The 19,530-nt window shown below is 37.5% G+C and overlaps 1 protein-coding gene across 3 annotated transcripts in view; it reads left to right on the forward strand.

Moving 5' to 3' along the window:
- The window catches only part of LOC131072801 (pyrophosphate-energized membrane proton pump 2), a 70,878-nt gene that overhangs the window by 34,255 nt on the left and 17,093 nt on the right, over positions 1–19,530 (forward strand). For all 3 annotated transcript variants that reach the window (XM_059216517.1, XM_058009058.2, XM_058009059.2), the window contains 3 exons: positions 9,750–9,937; positions 10,210–10,647; positions 10,915–11,079. In XM_059216517.1, the coding sequence (XP_059072500.1) occupies positions 9,750–9,937; positions 10,210–10,647; positions 10,915–11,079 (791 nt within the window). The remainder of the gene's footprint in view (positions 1–9,749; positions 9,938–10,209; positions 10,648–10,914; positions 11,080–19,530) is intronic.

Consider the following 19,530-nt stretch of genomic DNA (forward strand, 5'->3'; position numbering starts at 1 on the left):
TTGTAGAATCTTGGCCATTGATGGAGAATCAATCCTGGCTGCTCATTGTAAATGAGCTCTTTATATAAGGCTCAAACTCTTCATTTGTAAAGGTTAATAGTTGGAGAATGGTTAATAGTGAATAGAATAGTGAGTAGCTAATAATTAGTGAATAAGAATAGAATAGAGGATAGAATAGAAGTAGATTAGGAGAGGGAAGAATTGTTGGTATGACTTGTAAATGAGATACTCTTTTCATTGAAGTTATGGTGAAGTTTATTATTTCAACAAGCCTCATGGTTCTACTTTATTTATTTTCATGTTGATTAGATTGAATGGAAGAAATTGTTGAATGAATTTGTGTGGAATTCGTTTTATCCATACCACTAGCCTCTTGCTGATTGTAAGTGTGCCCTGTGTGGTCAATTGGAATGATATGAGCTTAACTTAGAATCGTTCTACATTCATTGCTTATGCATTAACTTGAATGATGATCAATGTTTGATGGTATTGATTCGAACATCTTTGGAATGCCCTTAGAAGATTGCACCGAGCTTGTGTCAAATTGTTCAAGTTGATGGTGAGACCTCGCCCAGTAGGATTCCAGCTAATCATTCAACTATCTTCTTACATTCTAGGTCTTAAAGTAGACTCTCTCAACCCTTTCCTTTTGCCCTTTTTTTCAATTCAAGCTAGTTTAAGACAAAGAGCATCACCATATTGCAACATCAGATGACCGAGTTCCAGCAAATCAAGCATTCAGGCATTCGAACGTAACTCCCCTTGTGATGCCAGCATAATCACATCAAACCAATGAGCTTATCCACACGTAGTGATCCTACATTCATGAACTTTGGAGTCTTCTCAAGTGATCCTTAAGCTAATCTTCAACATTTGAGAGATTTTGTTCAAGAGAGGATAAGATACTTTTGGGTATTTTATTCTGTGTTCTCATATGCATGAAAAACACATTAACAGGTAGGACATAGCCCTTACCCGATTTCCTATTCAGTTTCCATTATTTAATTTAGTTATCTTGCATTAGTTGAGTAGGGCTTGCCTTAGTCGTATTACCTTACAGGAGCTGCACATCATTCAAACCTGGGCATTTGTACCAGTCTAGGGCCAGAATTTGAAGCAGCTTGGGTGCACACAGTTCCTGGAAGGGAGTGTGGTCACTAAGGGAGACAGTCCATTAATTCCCAGTCATGCTTGCGCCTCTAAACGCAAGCATATCGTGGACATACTGCCAGGGTGTGGGAGTTCAATACTGCCTCTTCCCAACATCAATTGTATTTCTGAGTCGGTTTTACATGTGTAAATTCTGCTTATATGGTGGTGATTGGTATGCCAAATTGTATAATTTCAGAACATTGCATGTCAAATTGTCATGGTAAGTCATGAGTTCTTGAACATTGCTCAGATATATATTTTCTGAATATTACACAGTTATGTTTTTTGGAGTATGCAAACTGCTGAAGTATCAATATGGTGAAATTATTAAATTGATACATTGCTTGAATCTCAGTTTCATTGAATCTACAAGCTGGTGGGAGTAGACAATAGTATGAATTTTTGAGCATGTATTTTCTGTTGAAAAATCTGATAGAAAATTACCTAATGAATTGCAAGGCAGATCTGATTTATGGAAAAGATTTCTATTCTAATGATTAACTAAGTAGATAATGGCCATATATGTTTCTGTGTATCTTCATTGTCTATTTGTAATTCTGATGCAAATAGAAAATTAGGGTTACTACTGCAATTTGATTACTTTATTAGTTTGCAAATTTTGTTGGGTATCTTTCAGCAGTACCAAAGCCACCTTTCTATCAGCCTGTGGATTGATGAGTGACAGGGATCAAAGATACAAGCAAAGGGAAAAAAAGGCAATGGGTGGTAGGGAAGAGGCAAATCCCCAAGACTTCAATAAGGAGATCAGAGAGATAAATACCAGTGTGAGGGATGCCATGAGGGAGATGGTTCAACTTTTAAGAGGAATGAGCCAGCAACTAAGTGCTGATAGGCCCGTTCAGATGATGTTGAAGGCAACAGTTCAGGTGGAGGAAAAGCTTCAGTTGGTAGTGAAAAAGCTTCAATTAATGGTGGGAGAGGTTCAATTAATACCATGACCTTTAGGGCTAAATTTATTGACAAAGAAATAGCTGAAGGTAATGGGGAATAACAACCTGATCGAGAGAAAGACACGATGAGACTTCATGATGCATACTATGCCATAAGCCTTGTTATCCATACAGATCAAACTTTTAGGGACTATTATGAGATGAAGAAAGCAAGTGAGCATGTGAGGAAAGGGTATAAAAAAAGAAAGGACATCCAACACCGATTGGGGAAGATTACCATCCCAATTTTTGATGGATCTGGAAGCTCATCAGCAAGGGCTTGGTTGCCAAAACTAGATACATATTTCTCATTGAATTCAATGCTTAAGGAAGAGGGTTTCAAATTTTCCACCTTGCATCTTGAAGGTGTGGCTCATGAATGGTGGTACCATGGCCTGGTAACCCAAGGGTTTGATAGGAAGTATCCAAAGACTCATTTTAGAGAGTTATCACAATTAAAGCAAGAGGGTAAGATGGAAGATTATGTAGCAGAATTTCAGAGGTTAGCAGTAATGATTTCTGATGTTAGAGAAAAGGCTTATAGTCTTCTTTTATAAGGCCTGGTTGAACCCCTCAAAGGGCTAGTAAGAGCATTTAATCCAAGCACCTTACAAGAAGCCATCAATAGGGCTTTGAGTTTTGAAGATTTAGTGACTAAAGATAGATGGAGTCTCAAGCAAACAATTCCTATGCTATCAAAGAAGCCTCCTCAGAAGAATATGATACCACCTAAGACAAATACGGTGGTGTCTCAAAATGAGCTGCAAGGAAAAAAAAAGATTATGTTTCACATGCAGAGAATCATGGCAACCAGCTCATAGTTGTTTGGGAAAGGGACATACGTTATATCAAGGTTATGTCCGAATAAGACACAAATGAGGAAACACGGGGAGGTGTTTATTCAAGTCTAAAGTTGCTTGAGGACAAGCAACATCCAGGACAGGCGGACAGTAATGGCCCTGGTTAGACCCAGGTTGGCCAGGTCATTTTTATTTGCATATTTTTTATTAAATATATAGAACATTTAAAATAAATAAATTACTAATAAATAATATTATTAAATCATTTGTGTCACTATATCTTAGCCAACCTTATCTTTCTTTTAGTGGTTATTTTCTTTAGGCTGTCCTTGCCTAGGTTGGCAGTTTAGATTGGTATTTAAGTGTATGCGTTGGAGAAGGAAAGGCATCAAAGAAATCTACTGCCCATTGCATTAAACGAATGCAGTCAATACTCAGATGCAAACCTGAGTGTTGTGAACTGGTAGGACGTAGCCCTTACCATATTTCCTATTCAGTTTGCATTAGTCGACTAGGGCTTGCCTGAGTCATGTTACATTATAGGAGCCGCATACCATTCTAACCTGGGCATTCATACCAGTCAAGGGCCAGAATCTGAAGCAGCTTGGGTGCACACAGATCCAGGGAGCGTGGTCACAAAGGGAAACTGCTAGGCCGTGGGAGTTCAATACTGCCTCTTCCTGACATCAACTATATTTCTGAGTCGGTTTTACATATGTGCGAATTATACTTATGTGGTGGTGATTGGGATGTCAAATTGTATAATTTCAGAACTGCTTTTGTAGTCATGGGTTCCTGAACCAGCATTTAGGTGGATAGATGTAGCAGAGTATATTTTCAATAAATTGAAAGAGGTAATGTGTTCATGTCTAGTGTTTGCTGTTTCCAATTTCTCACTCACTTTTGCTTTGAAATGTGATGCCTTGTTGGAATACTAGGATCACTGAGAGTGCGCGGGGGGGGGTGGTGAATCAGTTATCTATATAAACAAAAAGGCTCTTAATCAATAAAAACTTAAACACAATGATATTAACATTTGCAGCAGATCATAGGAAGTATCAATGACATTGGATAAATCAATCAAGAGATTCAAGACACAAATTCAACATCATGACGCCAATATTTGAGTGGAAAATCCTTAAAGGGTAAAAAACCACCATGAACAAGTTTTATATTAGGCCTCACTGGCAAAATTCAGAGCACCAACTCTAGGAGCACCAACCCCTTAATAGTTTTAGGAGCACCCACTCCAAGGAGCTCCAACCCCTTACAAAAATTCAGAACAATATTAATCCAGAGGATTACTCTGTTTACATACAAAACATCTGTTATACTGCCACTCTTCAGATCATTCACAATCAAATTGTCTCAGAGATCTTGTCTCTGTTTTACAACTTTTTATTTTGACAATCTGCTCTTCAAGAGTACTTTTACAATCACTGTTCTGTCACAAATTCTTTATCTTCATGACTAACTCTGCAATTAATAGAAGTGTCAAAATGTACAGTGCTTGTTTGCAACAAAAACCCTTACTCACTGTCATTATCAAACCCTCACTGTTGTTGTCAAAACCTCACTCACTGTATCAAATAATGAAATACATCAGAAGCAACATTGACAATGTTAATTTATACAAATTACTTCACTTCTGATTGTATTCATAAATCAATCATCTTCATATCCTTTTTGAATTACTCTAAGTTTCATAGTCAATTTCTGCAACAGTCATTTTAAAAAAACAACATTCTGTTTCTTAAAAAAACCTTCATTATTTTCCTCAGATCATATCATGATGTCCTCACATACATTTATCTTTTTTGTTCAACATTTTCACACAAAAATCTGAACACTACATCAAGCTTGCTGTCGATTTGAGAAGAGAACAGTTACCAAATTGTCGACAAGGAAATAGCCGTTAAACTGTCGGTTTTTAAAAAAACTGTGCATCGTATGAACTAAGCATTTGATTTTAACCATAATCTTTAAAGGTCTTTGATAACAAATGATTATCATTTGTTAAGACTCTAAACTTCTACAATTATATCGACAGATATTTGCCATTTGTTTTTCTGTTGCTGGTCTTTGTTATTTCTGTCGCCCTAGTTACAGGAGATAAAAACTTCATTGCACATCATGGATTAAAGTGGGTATCTTAGTATAACAGCCATGAAGATCACTATTATGACCAAGACACTTAACATTGAGACCAAAGAGCTTTACAGTGATCATAAACAATGCAGTTAGTGTGACTCTTTCTGTTACCATAATGACAGAATGCAGAAACTTGTATTGTAGACTCTAATACAACACTACAGCATACAAAGTACCTCGATTTACTATCCTTTTGAAGTCAGATACAGTATTAACAAGCTTGCTGTTAACTCCTTCTGTACTTGTCAACATATGTACAACTCCAATATGCACAGCTTATACCATGAGACTTCTATTCATGCTGTCATAAGTGATCAATGCAATCAAAATGAAACAGAATGAAGTGCTATCATATTCATGGCTTTTCTTTGTCACCTTGTAACATCAACAACAAACTCATATTGCCATGTCTTTAAACTTATCTTGTCACTTACATACCTTGTTCTACAAGCACACTTATTGACATCGATGACAAACATGCCAAAGCCATCAGCATGCCTTTGGTGAAGGCATTAGAGCTGTTTTGATGCAACAACATCCCATTGCTTTTGAAAGTAGGAAACTAATAGAAGCAGAAAGTAATTTTTCTATTTATGATAAGGAGAAGCTAGCAATCATGTATGCCTTAGTGAAGTTCAGATAATATTTGGTGTATGGCAAGTTTGTGGTCAAGACAGATCACTATTCTTAATTAAAAAGATTTGAATGACAGACAACAAAAATGGTTAGGCAATTTGCAAGCATATGATTTTGATATTGAATATGTGAATGGTAGACACAATGTAGTTGCTGATGCATTTTCTTGAAGATCCATTTTATGTTGTATTTCTGATATCTCTGTTGATTGGCTCATTGCCATCATATCTGAATACGCCAAGAATTATTTTGCTACTAATCTATTGGACGAAAGGTTACAGGATGATAGGTTCAAACTTCAAAGTATTAAAGATGAAGGAGAAGGTTTTAAGAGCTACACATGACACTCCATTGGTTGGGCATCCAAAGTATTTCAAAAGGTACAAATGCATTAGAGAGAGATTCTCCTTGAAGGAATGAAAGGGGATGTGTTCAAGCACATAAATGATTGCTCATCTTGCCAATAGAACAAGACTGAACAAGTCTATCCTGTAGGACCATTTCAGCCCTTACTCATCCTTGAGTAGAAGTGGGAAAGTATATTTATGGACTTTATCACTAAGTTACCCAAAGTAAATGGTAAAGACTGCCTTTTTGTCGTAGTAGAAAGACTAAGTATGTGAATTTTTATGCCACATCTTCTGATTTTAAGGCTTCACAAGTTGCTGATTTATTTTGTATAGTCTCTTTTTGTATTTTATTTATTTTATGATTTTTATGAAAGGAAATGAATCCAAACAAGTATAAATTTTGACCACACTTTTTAAGACCCTTAAATTACTGACATCTATCCACAATTGTAATAAACAACATCAAACTTTGCTGATTTTGTAAAAATCCTAGAATCTTAGATGAATCCAATTTTGAATGAAGCTACAACATCAACTTTTGCTGATTTATTTGAACAGTATAGCTACTGAAAACAATGAATGAAGATGCCGTAAAGTACAAATCAGAATTTATAAGATTATCTTGCACTCACAAAATGTTTTATCCAGCTAAAAAGATTCAAGTTAGATTCAGATCAGATCAGACCTTTCAATTTTTGTAAACAGAAAATAGAGGCTGGTGACTAGTATGGATGCTATTTGGAGATGTATGGCTGGATGTACAATGCTAGAAAAGACTGTAATCTGTCTGGAAATGATTCAGATCTGCTGGAAATAGGTTTGAAACAGCAATATATCGTTCAATGTATCCTCACAATGGTGGTGCTTAGCTAGGGTTGACTGTTATAGACCTGTATAATTCAGATCCAGCGTCTTTTATTGCACAAGGGCTCTCCCAAAATTCAAAAAATCAATATAGGAGTTTTCAAATATGATATGGCAACAAAATACAAATTTTCTTGCAAACCCAAATTGCCCTATTGTTGGACTTGGAATGTTGCATGAAATCTCCAAAAATTAGCAGCAAACATTGTAGGCTATTGTAGCAGATTGTAAAATATCCTCAAATTCTCAACAAGTTGGCACAATTGTGATCTCCGAATGGAATAACCAAAAATGGAAAACAAAGGTTTTCATCCTTGATCCAATCCGATGAATTCCAAAGGGTTTTTGACATTTGTCCTCTATAATTCAAACACACCAAGGGCTTTCATCCTTGGATGCCCTAGATTGAACAATTGCTCAAATCTGAATGTGGGATGCAAATGATAGTTTGGATGATCTTCAAATGAATATATGCAGCTCCTTAATATACCTTTCAAATTGGGCCCTTGGGTCCTAATTTTCCCTCAAGTATTTAAAAATACTTTTAATTATTTCTTTTTTTTTTTTTTTTTTAAATATTCGAAAATATTTTTATTTTAATGCTAGTGTTTAAAAATCGCTTTTTATTTCAATTATAATAATATTCTTAAGTCACCCATAAACTAGAGTTTATTGGGCCCATATTAAATAATATTATTTATTTAATTTAACCCAAAAAAGGGGGCATCGCATATTTTTTCAAAGAGGTATTCAAATTACATGGTTTGCCCAAGAACTTTGTTAGTGACAAGGACAGCAGGTTTTTGAGTCACTTTTGGTAGGAATTGTTTCATTTGGCAACAATAAAACCAATTCCTGGCACAAGTTGCCACCCCCAAATAGATGGGCAAACTGAGATTGTTAACATATGGATGGAGGGGTACCTAAGGAATTATATTTCTGGGCAGCAAACAACTTGGGTCAAGTGGTTACATTTGGGAGAACATTTTATAACACCTTCTACCATACGTCCATTTTTATGGCTTTGTTTGGATATAATGCCTCAACCTTTATGGGTCATGCAATCATAGAAAATAGGGTACCTGAAGCAACAAATATGATCAAGAAGAGTAAAGAGATATTGAAGTCTCATAAGGGCCATCTTCAGCAAGCTCAGAAGCAACAAAAGCTCTATGCAGATTAGTGGCACATTGAAAGAGTATTTGAAGTTGGAGACATGCTTTACTCGAGTTTACAACCCTAGAGGCGATTGTTATTGAAGAAGAAATGAGCAAGAAAGTTGAAGCCCAAGTTTTATGGCCACTATGAAATAATAAGAAAGGTGGAAGAAGTAACTTATAAGCTAGAGCTTCTAGATAATAGTAGGATCAACAATACTTTCCATGTTTCTTGCCTTAGAAAATCTTTGGGACAGCATGTTGCTCCTTCCAAAGAATTGCCACCTTTGGATGATGAAGACTCATCTTGATACTAGAAGGTATCTTGGATACTCGGGAAAGAAAGTTTAGGAATAGAATCATTATTGAGAACTTGGTGCGATGGAAGGACTTGCTAGCAAAATATGCTACATTGGAAGGAGCTGGCATTTTGAAGCATCCAAATTTGAATTGCTTGGGAGGAAGCACTTCTATGGAGAGAGGACTATCGTGTCCCCTTTCTTTTATAAGATTCCAAGCTGTTCCTTAAGCCTTTTTTTAATTTTTTGTGGTCTTGAGCAAATAAATTAGGGAAATGACTTGTAATATTTAACTGTGTTATAAGTAATCATTTAAGTTTTTTCAAGTGGATGCCTGATTATAGAGCCCTTTGTGTATGCAATCAAGCATTATTTCTTTAAGTGGGGTCGGCCAAAAAATTGTGAGTGGAGTTCTATTGGAGAGAAAAGGAAAGAGTTTGAAATTGTCTTTTGGAGGGGGTGTGGGTTATGCTTGTTTTATTAATTCATTTCATCAAATAGATTGGACATCCTATTTGTTTATCACCTGAAATTGGAGGATGGAAATCCCTTGATCTACACAGGTGGTTAGTGGACAAAAATCCCTATCCCAACATTGTGCAATTCCATACAGTGATTGCGTTTGGGCTGCAAAGATCTGTTATGCGAGCAGTTTCTATAGTACCTATGTGTTGAGGACAGGTGGCTTCCTTGGTGCCTTGGGTTTGTAATTTTGAGATGTCTCCTTTAACACCATTGTTGTAAATTTGCTACATATGTTTAATAAGAAAATTGCTGCTGTCCTTTCTGGAAAGATCTGGTCATACTGAGTTGTTTGTAATTGGAAATTACACTGAATTAATAAGAGCAATCAGTTATTGTGGATGACCATGTCATCCACAATAAGGCTTTTCACTTAATTTCTGCATATTCTATTGAGGATAATATCTGTTGCACAAGAGCTGATTTTGAAGAAAGAACTAGAAATAATATAATATATATATTGGGGATGCTGTAGTTTGTCATCTTTGAAAATTTTGTTTGGAATGAGAAGGGCTTCTTCTTGGTCCATAATTCATAAATTTACAGTTGATCGGAATGGTATTGCCAAAGTAGCATGTTGGGTTGCCTAAGCTCTATCCAACCCTATGTAAATGAAAAATTGGTAAGGGATCAACTGGTTTTGGGAGTTCCCAAAATCTCATGTGGAGTACATATGCTTGCAATACTATACTTATGGGCAGAGTAAGTTAACGATAATAAGTGCAATTTGAATTATGCATATCAAGATAGACATAATGAGAAATAACAAAAGCTATAAATTCATCGTAATAGTCCCCATTCTTTTTGGTTGCCTTTGTATGTGATTAAAAACCATATATCTTTTAATATTGTGTTTTGTTTCTTGCAGATCCATCTGGTTTTATTCTCTTTCCACTGGTTATACATTCTTTTGATTTGGTAGTATCTGCATGTGGGATACTTTCTATTAGAAGTACACGTGATCCGAGCGTGAAGTCACCTGTAGAAGATCCCATGGCAATACTCCAGAAAGGATATTCTATCACTATATTTTTGGCACTTATTGCTTTTTTTGGGGTAAGAATTATTAAACTTATGTTGTTCCCAACCATTTCTATTTTCATGCCAGATAAGATTACATTCTATATTGCAGATTAGATGCATCAATTTCAATTCAAGCTGCATTATTTTATATCAGACATCTTGTCTTTGAATAGTGTTAATGTCAACACACTTTTTTTGCTGAATTGCAAATGATGTCCACAAAATATATCTGCGATCTCAGTCTCTTTTGTTCACTTAGTTATTAATATATTTTTCTTTGTTGTATTCGGTGTTTTTTAATACAGTCTACTCGTTGGCTTCTCTATACTGATCAAGCTCCTGCAGCCTGGTTACACTTTGCACTGTGTGGGCTAGTAGGAATCATAACAGCATATGTTTTTGTATGGATCTCTCAATACTATACAGATTACAAATATGAACCTGTACGAACATTGGCACTATCATGCTCTACAGGACATGGCACTAATATAATTGCTGGAGTTAGCTTGGGTCTTGAATCCACAGCTCTTCCTGTTATTACTATTTCTGTATCAATTATTTCTGCTTACTGGCTTGGCCGTACTTCAGGTCTTGTTGAGAGTGATGGAACTCCAACAGGTGGTCTCTTTGGCACAGCTGTAGCCACCATGGGAATGCTCTGTACAGCAGGATATGTTCTGACAATGGATATGTTTGGACCAATAGCTGATAATGCAGGTGGAATTGTGGAAATGAGTCAACAGGTATATTTTTTATGGGATTAATTGTTCATGAAAATATTCTTTTGTTATCACTGTTCATGCTGAATATCACTAGTCACTTCAATTTTGGAGAGGCTGAAATAGAAATATAAATTATAATGGCTTAGGACAGGTCTTTTGCTTCTGAAATATAAATCACAAACAAGTATCTAGTGCATTCTGCCTTGTATTTATATTGTGCGATGTAAAACAGCTTCCAGGTTTTATACTTCAGCTGTATTGTAATCTGCAAATATTTTTTTCTTGCAGCCTGATAGTGTGAGAGAAATCACAGATCTACTTGACGCAGTAGGAAACACCACGAAAGCAACCACCAAGGGCTTTGCAATTGGGTCTGCTGCACTGGCCTCTTTTCTTCTATTCAGTGCCTACATGGATGAAGTTTCATCTTTTGCCCATCAACCTTTCAATCAGGTACATGTCTTCTCTGTCAATCTTTGTGAGATTTGAGTATACTGACTGGTTAAGTATTTGTGTAAGCTCTTTTCATTATATCTGGTGTAGTTTATTTATATTTCAAGTTGTTTTGAGGGAAACCTCCTGTACTATTATTTATTTTATCCTTTAAAGATAGATAATTATCCCATGACAGAGGCTAACCCTTCTTCCCAAAGAGTGAAAAGCTTAAGAATGTGTGGATTTCAATGTCTATTTTAGCCACGGCAAATCCTGTAGTGTAATGGTTTATGCCAAGGACGTAGATATTTCTGACTTTTGACAGAATTATTGACTCATATTCTTTATATGGTGTGGCATAATAACACTAATTACTGACTTTTGACCCATATCTTTTGACTCACCTGAATTCTCTACTTACCCCAATGAACCTTGGCAGACAGAGCCCCTTTGCAGCCATTATTTTGTCCCCACCAGTGAATGCATGCAAGCATTTTTGTACAAAATTTTGGCACAAATAATAAATTTTTTATATAACATGCAAGCTCTGGATGATACCAAATTATATCTGAAGCAAATGAAAATATACTGAAAACTAGTGCATAATACAGAAAATCAAAACACAAACACACAAGCATATACCTTCATTATCTTCATGATGAGCTGAAGTGAAGGCACCCAACTCCTCTTGATTTGCTCTTGTTGATTTTGGAATGTGGATTGTTCTCAAAATAGCATAACAAGAAGGATTTTTAAAGGAACTTTGAACATAATGATAGTCTGATAGCAAGTGTTGGATTTGTGAAGGGAGAAGGCTCCAATTTATAGATTTGAGAAGAGGGAGATCAATGGTTGATATGAAAATTTGAATGGATGGATGAGATCCAAGTGGGAGAGTTGACATGGATTGAGGGTTCTGTTGTGACCATTTCACACATCGCCCCATTAGAATGGGGACCCCCTCTTTACGCTTCGTTTTTGGCTCTCTCTGCTTATTCTTCTCTCTGTTTTTAGGGTTTTGAGTGAGTGAGTTGTTTGCCTGGGCTAGGGTTAAACCTTAGGGGTTCTTTTGGATGTCATTCAGGCTGTGTCCAGTCAAATTTTGGAGAATTGTTAAGTGTCCTCCCGAAGAATTGAGATGATTGAAATAAGGTAAGCCTTTCAGGGGAGTCAAATAGGTCTCAGGTTAGGTCTAATAAAGGTTTTTAGGGTAAAATCCAATTTTGACTAAGTGTTAGCATTTTGAAGGAGAAATTGTGTGTTCTTGCCTGGGTAAGTTTTGATCAATTTTTTTTTGAAGTAAGATGATGCCTGAAACAGAGAAATCGCTTCTGACCCTTGCTGAGGGCCCAGGGCGAATTTTTATCCTGAGTGCAATTTCTTGTTTTTGATGGACTTGCTAACTGGTTCCTGGCCTTGAAAATGACCTGACTTTGCCTTGTGAAGTAGTTTGAGACTTAAATTTGAAGCAGTTTGGCCAAAAAGGGTAAAATCGCTCCTGACCCTTGCTGAGGGTCCAGGGCGAAAATATTGTTTAAGTCATATTTGTCATTGACTTTTCTAATTTGTTTTGTGCAGGGTCTCCCGGAAGGATGATTGAACGTCACTAAAGGCGATTGAAGTTTTGAAGGCAGGAAAAGTGATGATTTTTGGCCTAAGAGGGAAAAGTCGCTCCTGACCCTTAGAGAGGGCCCAGGGCGAGATATTGATTTCCTTCATTTTGCAATGGAAAGAGACCAAGTTTTGATCATGAATGGAAAATAAATGCCTTTCTCCACCCACTTGAAGAGGTTTTGACTTGAAATGATGGAGGACCTTGTTGAAAACAGTAAAATCGCTCTTGACCCTCAAAGAGGGCCCAGGGCGAAAAATCTTATAGAGGTCATTTCTAGCCTTATTTGATCGATTTGAGATGTCAAAGGCATGGGGGTGGATGAAGTGAGCATGATAAAGTATCTAGACTTGATTGAATATGATGAATTGAAGGAGTTTTGCCCAGGAAAGATAAAATCGCTCTTGACCCTCAAAGAGGGTCCAGAGCGATTTTCTTTGTGTGCACATTTTTTGACCTTTCTTGGACATAAATTCATATTCATAGCATGAAACAAGATGAAATCTTCTTTAGCAAAGAAATTTTGAGACGAAAAGTGAAGCATTTTGGTCCAGGTAGCAAAAATCGCTCCTGACCCTCAGAGAGGGTCCAGAGCGAGATTTTCAAAAATGCACTATTCTTGCAAGATCAAAGTGATTTTTATGATTGGAAGGGATGAAGGAAAGCATGTTCTACCCGTTGAATATAATTTGGATGATCAACAAAAGAGGAAATCAACCCAAAATCAAAAAATCGCTCCTGACCCTCAGAGAGGGCCCAAGGTGAAAAACCTAATATAGGAACTTTTCATCCAAGTTTGAGGTAAGCCAAGGTTAGGCATGGGTTTGAAATAATGTTTAAATTGCCTTGAAGTGAAAAGAGATCGTTGAGAGTCAGTATTTTGAAGGCAATTACAAAAATCGCTCCCGACCCTTAGAGAGGGCCCATAGCGATTTTCCAGGATTCTCTCCCTTATTTGAAGAATTGAGACAAAATCTTGTGTGGATAGGAAGAAGATGTGATGTTTTGTGCCTTAGAGGCGATTTGGAATCCAAAAGATGAAGGAATATGCCTAGAATGAAAAAGTCGTTCCTGACCCTTGCTGAGGGCCCGAGGCGAAAATCACAAAAAATGCATGTTTTCTTCAAAATGGTGCTAAGGCAAGGTTAGGATAAGGCGAAGAGACCTCCAAAAGCATGATGAATAATGTTTTGCCTTTGAAACTTGATGATTTTGGTCTCAAAATGAAAAATCGCTCCTGACCCTCAGAGAGGGCCTAGAACGAAAATGTTGGAAATCCTCATTTTACCTTGCAACAACGAAGCAAATTTGGATGGAGTGGATAAGGGAAGGATGTTGCTTAATGACGAATAAAGTTTTAATGAAAAATGATGGAGAATTAAGCCCAGTTTGCAAAAATCGCACCTGACCCTCAGAGAGGGTCCAGGGTGAGAAATTTGGAAGGAGGATTTTATTGCTTATTTTGAAGGCATTAATACGATCTAGCTTGATGGAGAGGTGTTTTGATGAGGAAATGAAGATCTTTTAGTCAAAAAATGAAAAATTGCTCCTGACCCTTGCTGAGGGTCCAGGGTGAAAAACCTCAAAATCACACCTTTTTCTCCAAAATTTGATAAAGCTAAGTTTGCAAGTTAGTGAGAAGGCCTAGTTGAAATGTCTTAAAGAGGTTTTGGACGTTGAAAAATGCTAATCTTGAGCAAAAAATAGAAAATCGCTCTTGACCTTTTCTGAGGGTCCAGGGCGAAATTGCCTCTAAGGACATTTTTTCCTCCAAAATTGTTGATGAGTTAACTCTACAGTGCAAGGAAATGGATTTTGGGAGTGACATTGAAGGGTCAACAATCAAGTTGAGGTGGATTTTAGCTAGAAAATGAAAAATCGCTCCTAACCCTTGTTGAGGGTCCAGGGCGAAAATTTACACTTCCACCTATTTTTCCTCACGCAAAATGTCAAAATTGAAGTGCAACACATTAACTGGATATCAATTTACCCTCTAGGAGATTTTCAAGTCAAGATGCGAAGTATTCAAGGCTAAAATTGAAAAATCGCTCCTGACCCTCAGAGAGGGTCCAGGGCGAAATCATCATGGAGTTTAATCAAGCCTTGTTTTAAAAATTAATATTCTCCAAATTGCACTTGATCGCCAACATTGCTAATTTTGAGGCATTTGGAAAATTAAAATTAAATTAGTGTTAAATTAAAAGCATTTTTGGCATTTAATAAATTGATTTTAAGCCTTAGAAAATTGAACTTTTATTTTGGAGGCAATGTATGAAGCGCTCAAGCCACTATTTTGATTTATTTTGCCTAGTCGGCTCCCCTTTTTTGGAATTTTATTTATTTTTAACCTCCTTTTTTGCCAAGTCGGCCTAGAGGGAGCAAAGGGGTGAGCGCTCTATATATTGGAGGAGTTTTTTCACATTTCAAATCACTCAATCATTGCCTTAAGTGCGAAATTGGAGAGCTGATTGGAGGTGCGAAATTTGGTTTGCTTGGAGCGAATTTCTTTCAAGTGTTAAAGACTAGAAGGAGGTGGAGTTTATTCTTTTCCAAGCTAGAGGAGGCGCAATTCATTCAAGGGAAGGCTTTGATCTACACTTTGCCTAGCGAAATTCATTTTTTGCATCATTTCTTAGAGTTTAATACTCAAGAGGAGGTATGGCGAAATCATCTTAACACCCTTGTTCAAGATTTGATTTTTAGACCTTTTTTTAGAAAAGTCTAAGTGTTGCATGGTTAATTAGGAAATGATAACTCAAGACTTATCATGAAGTTTCCTAATTAAAATCTTATATCTTCCGTTTAAGTCTAGATTTCTACGCTTCAAGGTATGTTACTAATTGTGAAATGTTGTGTAGGTGTCAAGATGGCAACTCCAAAGGCAGGAGCATCCGCTAGTCGCCCGACTCTCATCAAAGAAGATCAGAAGAACGACGAATTGGAGACCAGGATCGTGTCCAAATGGAGTAATATCGGAGATACCAACTTGGGAAACTTCAGTGTGAAGAAGTTTCGAGAGGTCCCCTACATTGGCAAGCCATCACCTGTTGCGAAGAGGATAATTGAAAGTGGCATCATTAAGGCGGCAGGTTTCCCTCCAGCAGTCCAGTGTCATGAGCTAATGATCAAGTGTGCCCGCCATTATGACTCACAATCAAGATCGATCGTATCCAAGGAAGGGAACACCTTAGCTTATCTTTCAAATGAGGCTATAAGTGAGGCTCTCCATCTTCCAGAGCATAAAGATATGATCTACAAAAGTTTAGAAGGAGCCAAGTTGATGTACGAAGATGATCCCGACACCTGTTTGAACCTCGTCAACAAGAATTGGTTGCTCACAAGTCGTCCTCGCCTGAACAAGATTCCCAACACACCGCATAGGATCGACTTCCAGGAGGAGTACAAAGATTTGATAACCTTGCTCAATCGAGTTACAGGGGCTCCTCAAGCCTTCTACTTCGAAAAGTGGATGTTCTTCTTCATTCAAGTGATAGTCCAAGGAAAAGGAACGCTTCATTGGGCTAGAATTATTAGCAATAGCCTGGAAGTTGAGAAGACAAAGGCCTACCAAGTCGTTCCACATGAGCTCATATGTCATATATGCCTTGATCAAGAGTTTCGAGTATGCAGGGCTACCTCACAGAGGAGTGATCAGAAGAGGACCCGGAGAAGTGAGAGTTTGTGACTCTTATGTTCATCTGCATCATCCACCTGGAAGTGACTACAAGTTAGTCAATGATACCTTCACGATGAACATCACTAGGATATTGCAAGGCGGGATTCACAATCGACTATCTCTGGATGCACAAGAGCTTGTGAAGAGGTATGGTGCATGGTTCATCCAGTTTCAAAAGTTTACATACATCGGAGTTCATGGGTGTCCTTCACCTCCCTACATGTTGCCGAGATATCCGATAGACAGAATAGTGTTACTTGAGGTAACTAGACAGTTGGCAGCTTGTGCAAAGGTATCCAGACACAAGCATGGAAATGGAGTTCCTGTACCTATCATATTGGGGAATTCAGTTGAGGTATGTCTTAATACTCAAGCTTCGGAGGATGCAGAGAAGGAAGTAGCCTTGTATTCATTCACCTTCTTTGCCCCGCGGGAGAATTTTGATCCTTATGGTTATATGGAGGAGACAGTTGCTAGGAAGTACGAACATGAGTTTCAGGTGGAAGACTTTTGGATGAATCTCTCAAGTGATTTAGAAGTTAAAAGGAAGATGCATTCCAGATTGCCTTTAGATTTCATCAGAAAATGCAAGGTTTACAGAGTAGCCGATCAGGCCCAGGACAATGGCAGATACCTCCAGTTGTCCTATGACAAAGAAGATAAAAGAGTGAAGATAGATTGGAACAAGCCTAAGATTTTAGACTTGAGAGCTTTGATGGCTCCAGTTTTATCATGTACTCGCAGATGGGTGGACGTACAACATCAAAAGTTGAGAGAGCAGAACGTACCAATGACTTTTACTTTGGAGGAAAGACCAGAAGAAGGAGGAGCAAGCGTGAGTGAAGACACTTGTCATCCTAGAGGCGCAAAGAGGAAAGAAAGACCTGAGAAAAGAGAATCTTCCAAGAAGAAGCAAGAGGCCAATCGAGATCGCCCATCAGGCACATCTTCTTGACATGGAAAGAAGGCAAGTCAAGCTGAAGGTCAAGAAAAGATGGTACCCGAGGTTGATGAATCTATGGAATCCATGGTACAGAATGATAAACCAGAGAAGGGACAGACACCTCAACATTCATCAAGTCAATCTCCCCAAATTGATGAGCTACAAGAAGATCAGAGAAATGATGATGAAGTGACATCTTCTCTCCGAGAAGATGAACCCTTGCTTAAAGAAATACAAGTTAGAGAGACAAGATCCACCATCCCAGATTGGCTGAAAGGGAGACTGACAAGGGTGACTGTGATTGAAGAAGAAGAAAATGTGATTGATTTGGAGAGCCTTATAGGAAATTCTCAAGAAGTAACAGAAAAGAAGAAGGCCACCAAGATGTCCAAGGTGATAAGAGATGAAGCAGGATCCAGGAAATTGCAAATAGCTACACCAGTAGTGGACAAGTATGAAGGTGAAATTCTTGCAGATGAGTATGACATAGAAACATTTGAGCTCGGTCCACTCACTTCTGAACAGGTGATGGATGAGGCAACCAATTCATTTGAAGCACTTAAGGACAAACTTAAGGAAGAAGTGGAAAAGAATAAGAAGCTTGAGAGAGAGGTTGGTGCTTGGAGAGGCTACTTTAGTCATCTCAATCAGCCCTTGAGACGTCAAGATCCAGCAGTATCTCCTGTGCAAGCACTTCCCCTTGAATCAGTTGGCGAAGCAAAAAGGGTCAAAAGCTTGGTTCAGCTTATGAGCTCTTGGATTGATAAATCCCACACAGTAGCCGTTGAATTTGCAACAAGGATGATGAAGACAATTCATCGAGCTATCCAGGTCCTTAAGATTATTCATAATCTATTGATAACTGTAGCCGCTTTTGCTCACACTAGAGATGTTATCATTCCTGTCCTGCAAGTAATAAGGCAAACACCAAGACGGATCCTAGCACAAGAAAAGATAATGGATGGAGGAACTCATAACCTACTACAGTGGTTGGCTCTACTCCAGATGAAAGAGGTCCTTTTTGAAGACATCAACACCAAATGCAGTCAAGTTGAAGGTGTCATCCATCCAATTCAGGATAAAGTGTTTGAAGTGTTGTGTACCATCCTTGGCCGACGAATCGAGATTGAGACAGATGTGGACATCCAAGAGTTGGAGGATAGAATCAAGGTCATCTTTTGCAAAGAGGAAAATGTCATCACAGATGAGCAACGAGACCTGATGTTCACTACCATGCTCTTGATTGAGAAGATCAAAAAACTCGAACCTGGATAGGAAACAACTCTTCTCACTGCTTTCGATCAGGTCATTCACTTGGAGGAACGAATGAAGAATCTTCCCGAGATTCCTATTGCTGAGATCGAAGGAATTGTGTCCAGATTCATTGGATATGCTAAGAAAGAACATAGGAAAGGGAACAAGTTTCTAAAAGAAAGGTTGTTATAGGATGATGTGGCATCTTAATTATCATTGGTCTATGTTTCCTTGACTTTTGTGCCAATTAAATATTTGGCTATGCATTTAATAATGTTCATCTAAAAGGGGAACTTTTTGTAATAAACCCTAATTAGGACTTAGGTGTCAAAATCTCAGCCATTGATCTTCTTCCGATCTGGGTCGTTCATTGTAATTGAGGATGCTATATATACCCTCACTCATTTTCATTTTGTCATTAGATGAGATCAGATTAGAAAATTAGAAGAAGATATTAGAGATTAGAGAGCTTAGAGACAAAGTTATTGTGTAGCAAGATTGAGTAGTGAAGAAAGAATTTTGAACAATTGTTGTCTATTTTGGCTTTGAGATCAATAAAATATTGAAGTTATGGTGTTTTATTGCAATACTTGTGGCTATCTTCATGGTTGTTTATCTTCTTGAATTATTCTCAGTCAAAGTAGTATTTAAGTTTGAAGGACTAAGTGTTGTGCTTGACCTTTGGTGAGATTCATATCCAAACCACTAGCTTCTTACTGATTGTAAGGACGCCTTGTGTGGTCAATTGGAGATATTGAGATTGCTTGAACATTCAATCATTATTGAAATATTGATACGTATCTTTATGATAGTATCTATAGTCTTTGATGATTTGAAAATCACTAATCACCTTAGAAGATCGCATCAATTCCAGTAAAGTTGTAATCCCTTGGCAATACTGAAATTGGTAGAATCTTACCAAGTCTAGCCTACATTGAGTCATTCTTAGGATTAGATTAGAATTCATCTCTTGAAAACCCTATC

Source organism: Cryptomeria japonica, chromosome 2, assembly GCF_030272615.1.
Source record: "Cryptomeria japonica chromosome 2, Sugi_1.0, whole genome shotgun sequence".
Lineage (NCBI taxonomy): Eukaryota > Viridiplantae > Streptophyta > Pinopsida > Cupressales > Cupressaceae > Cryptomeria > Cryptomeria japonica.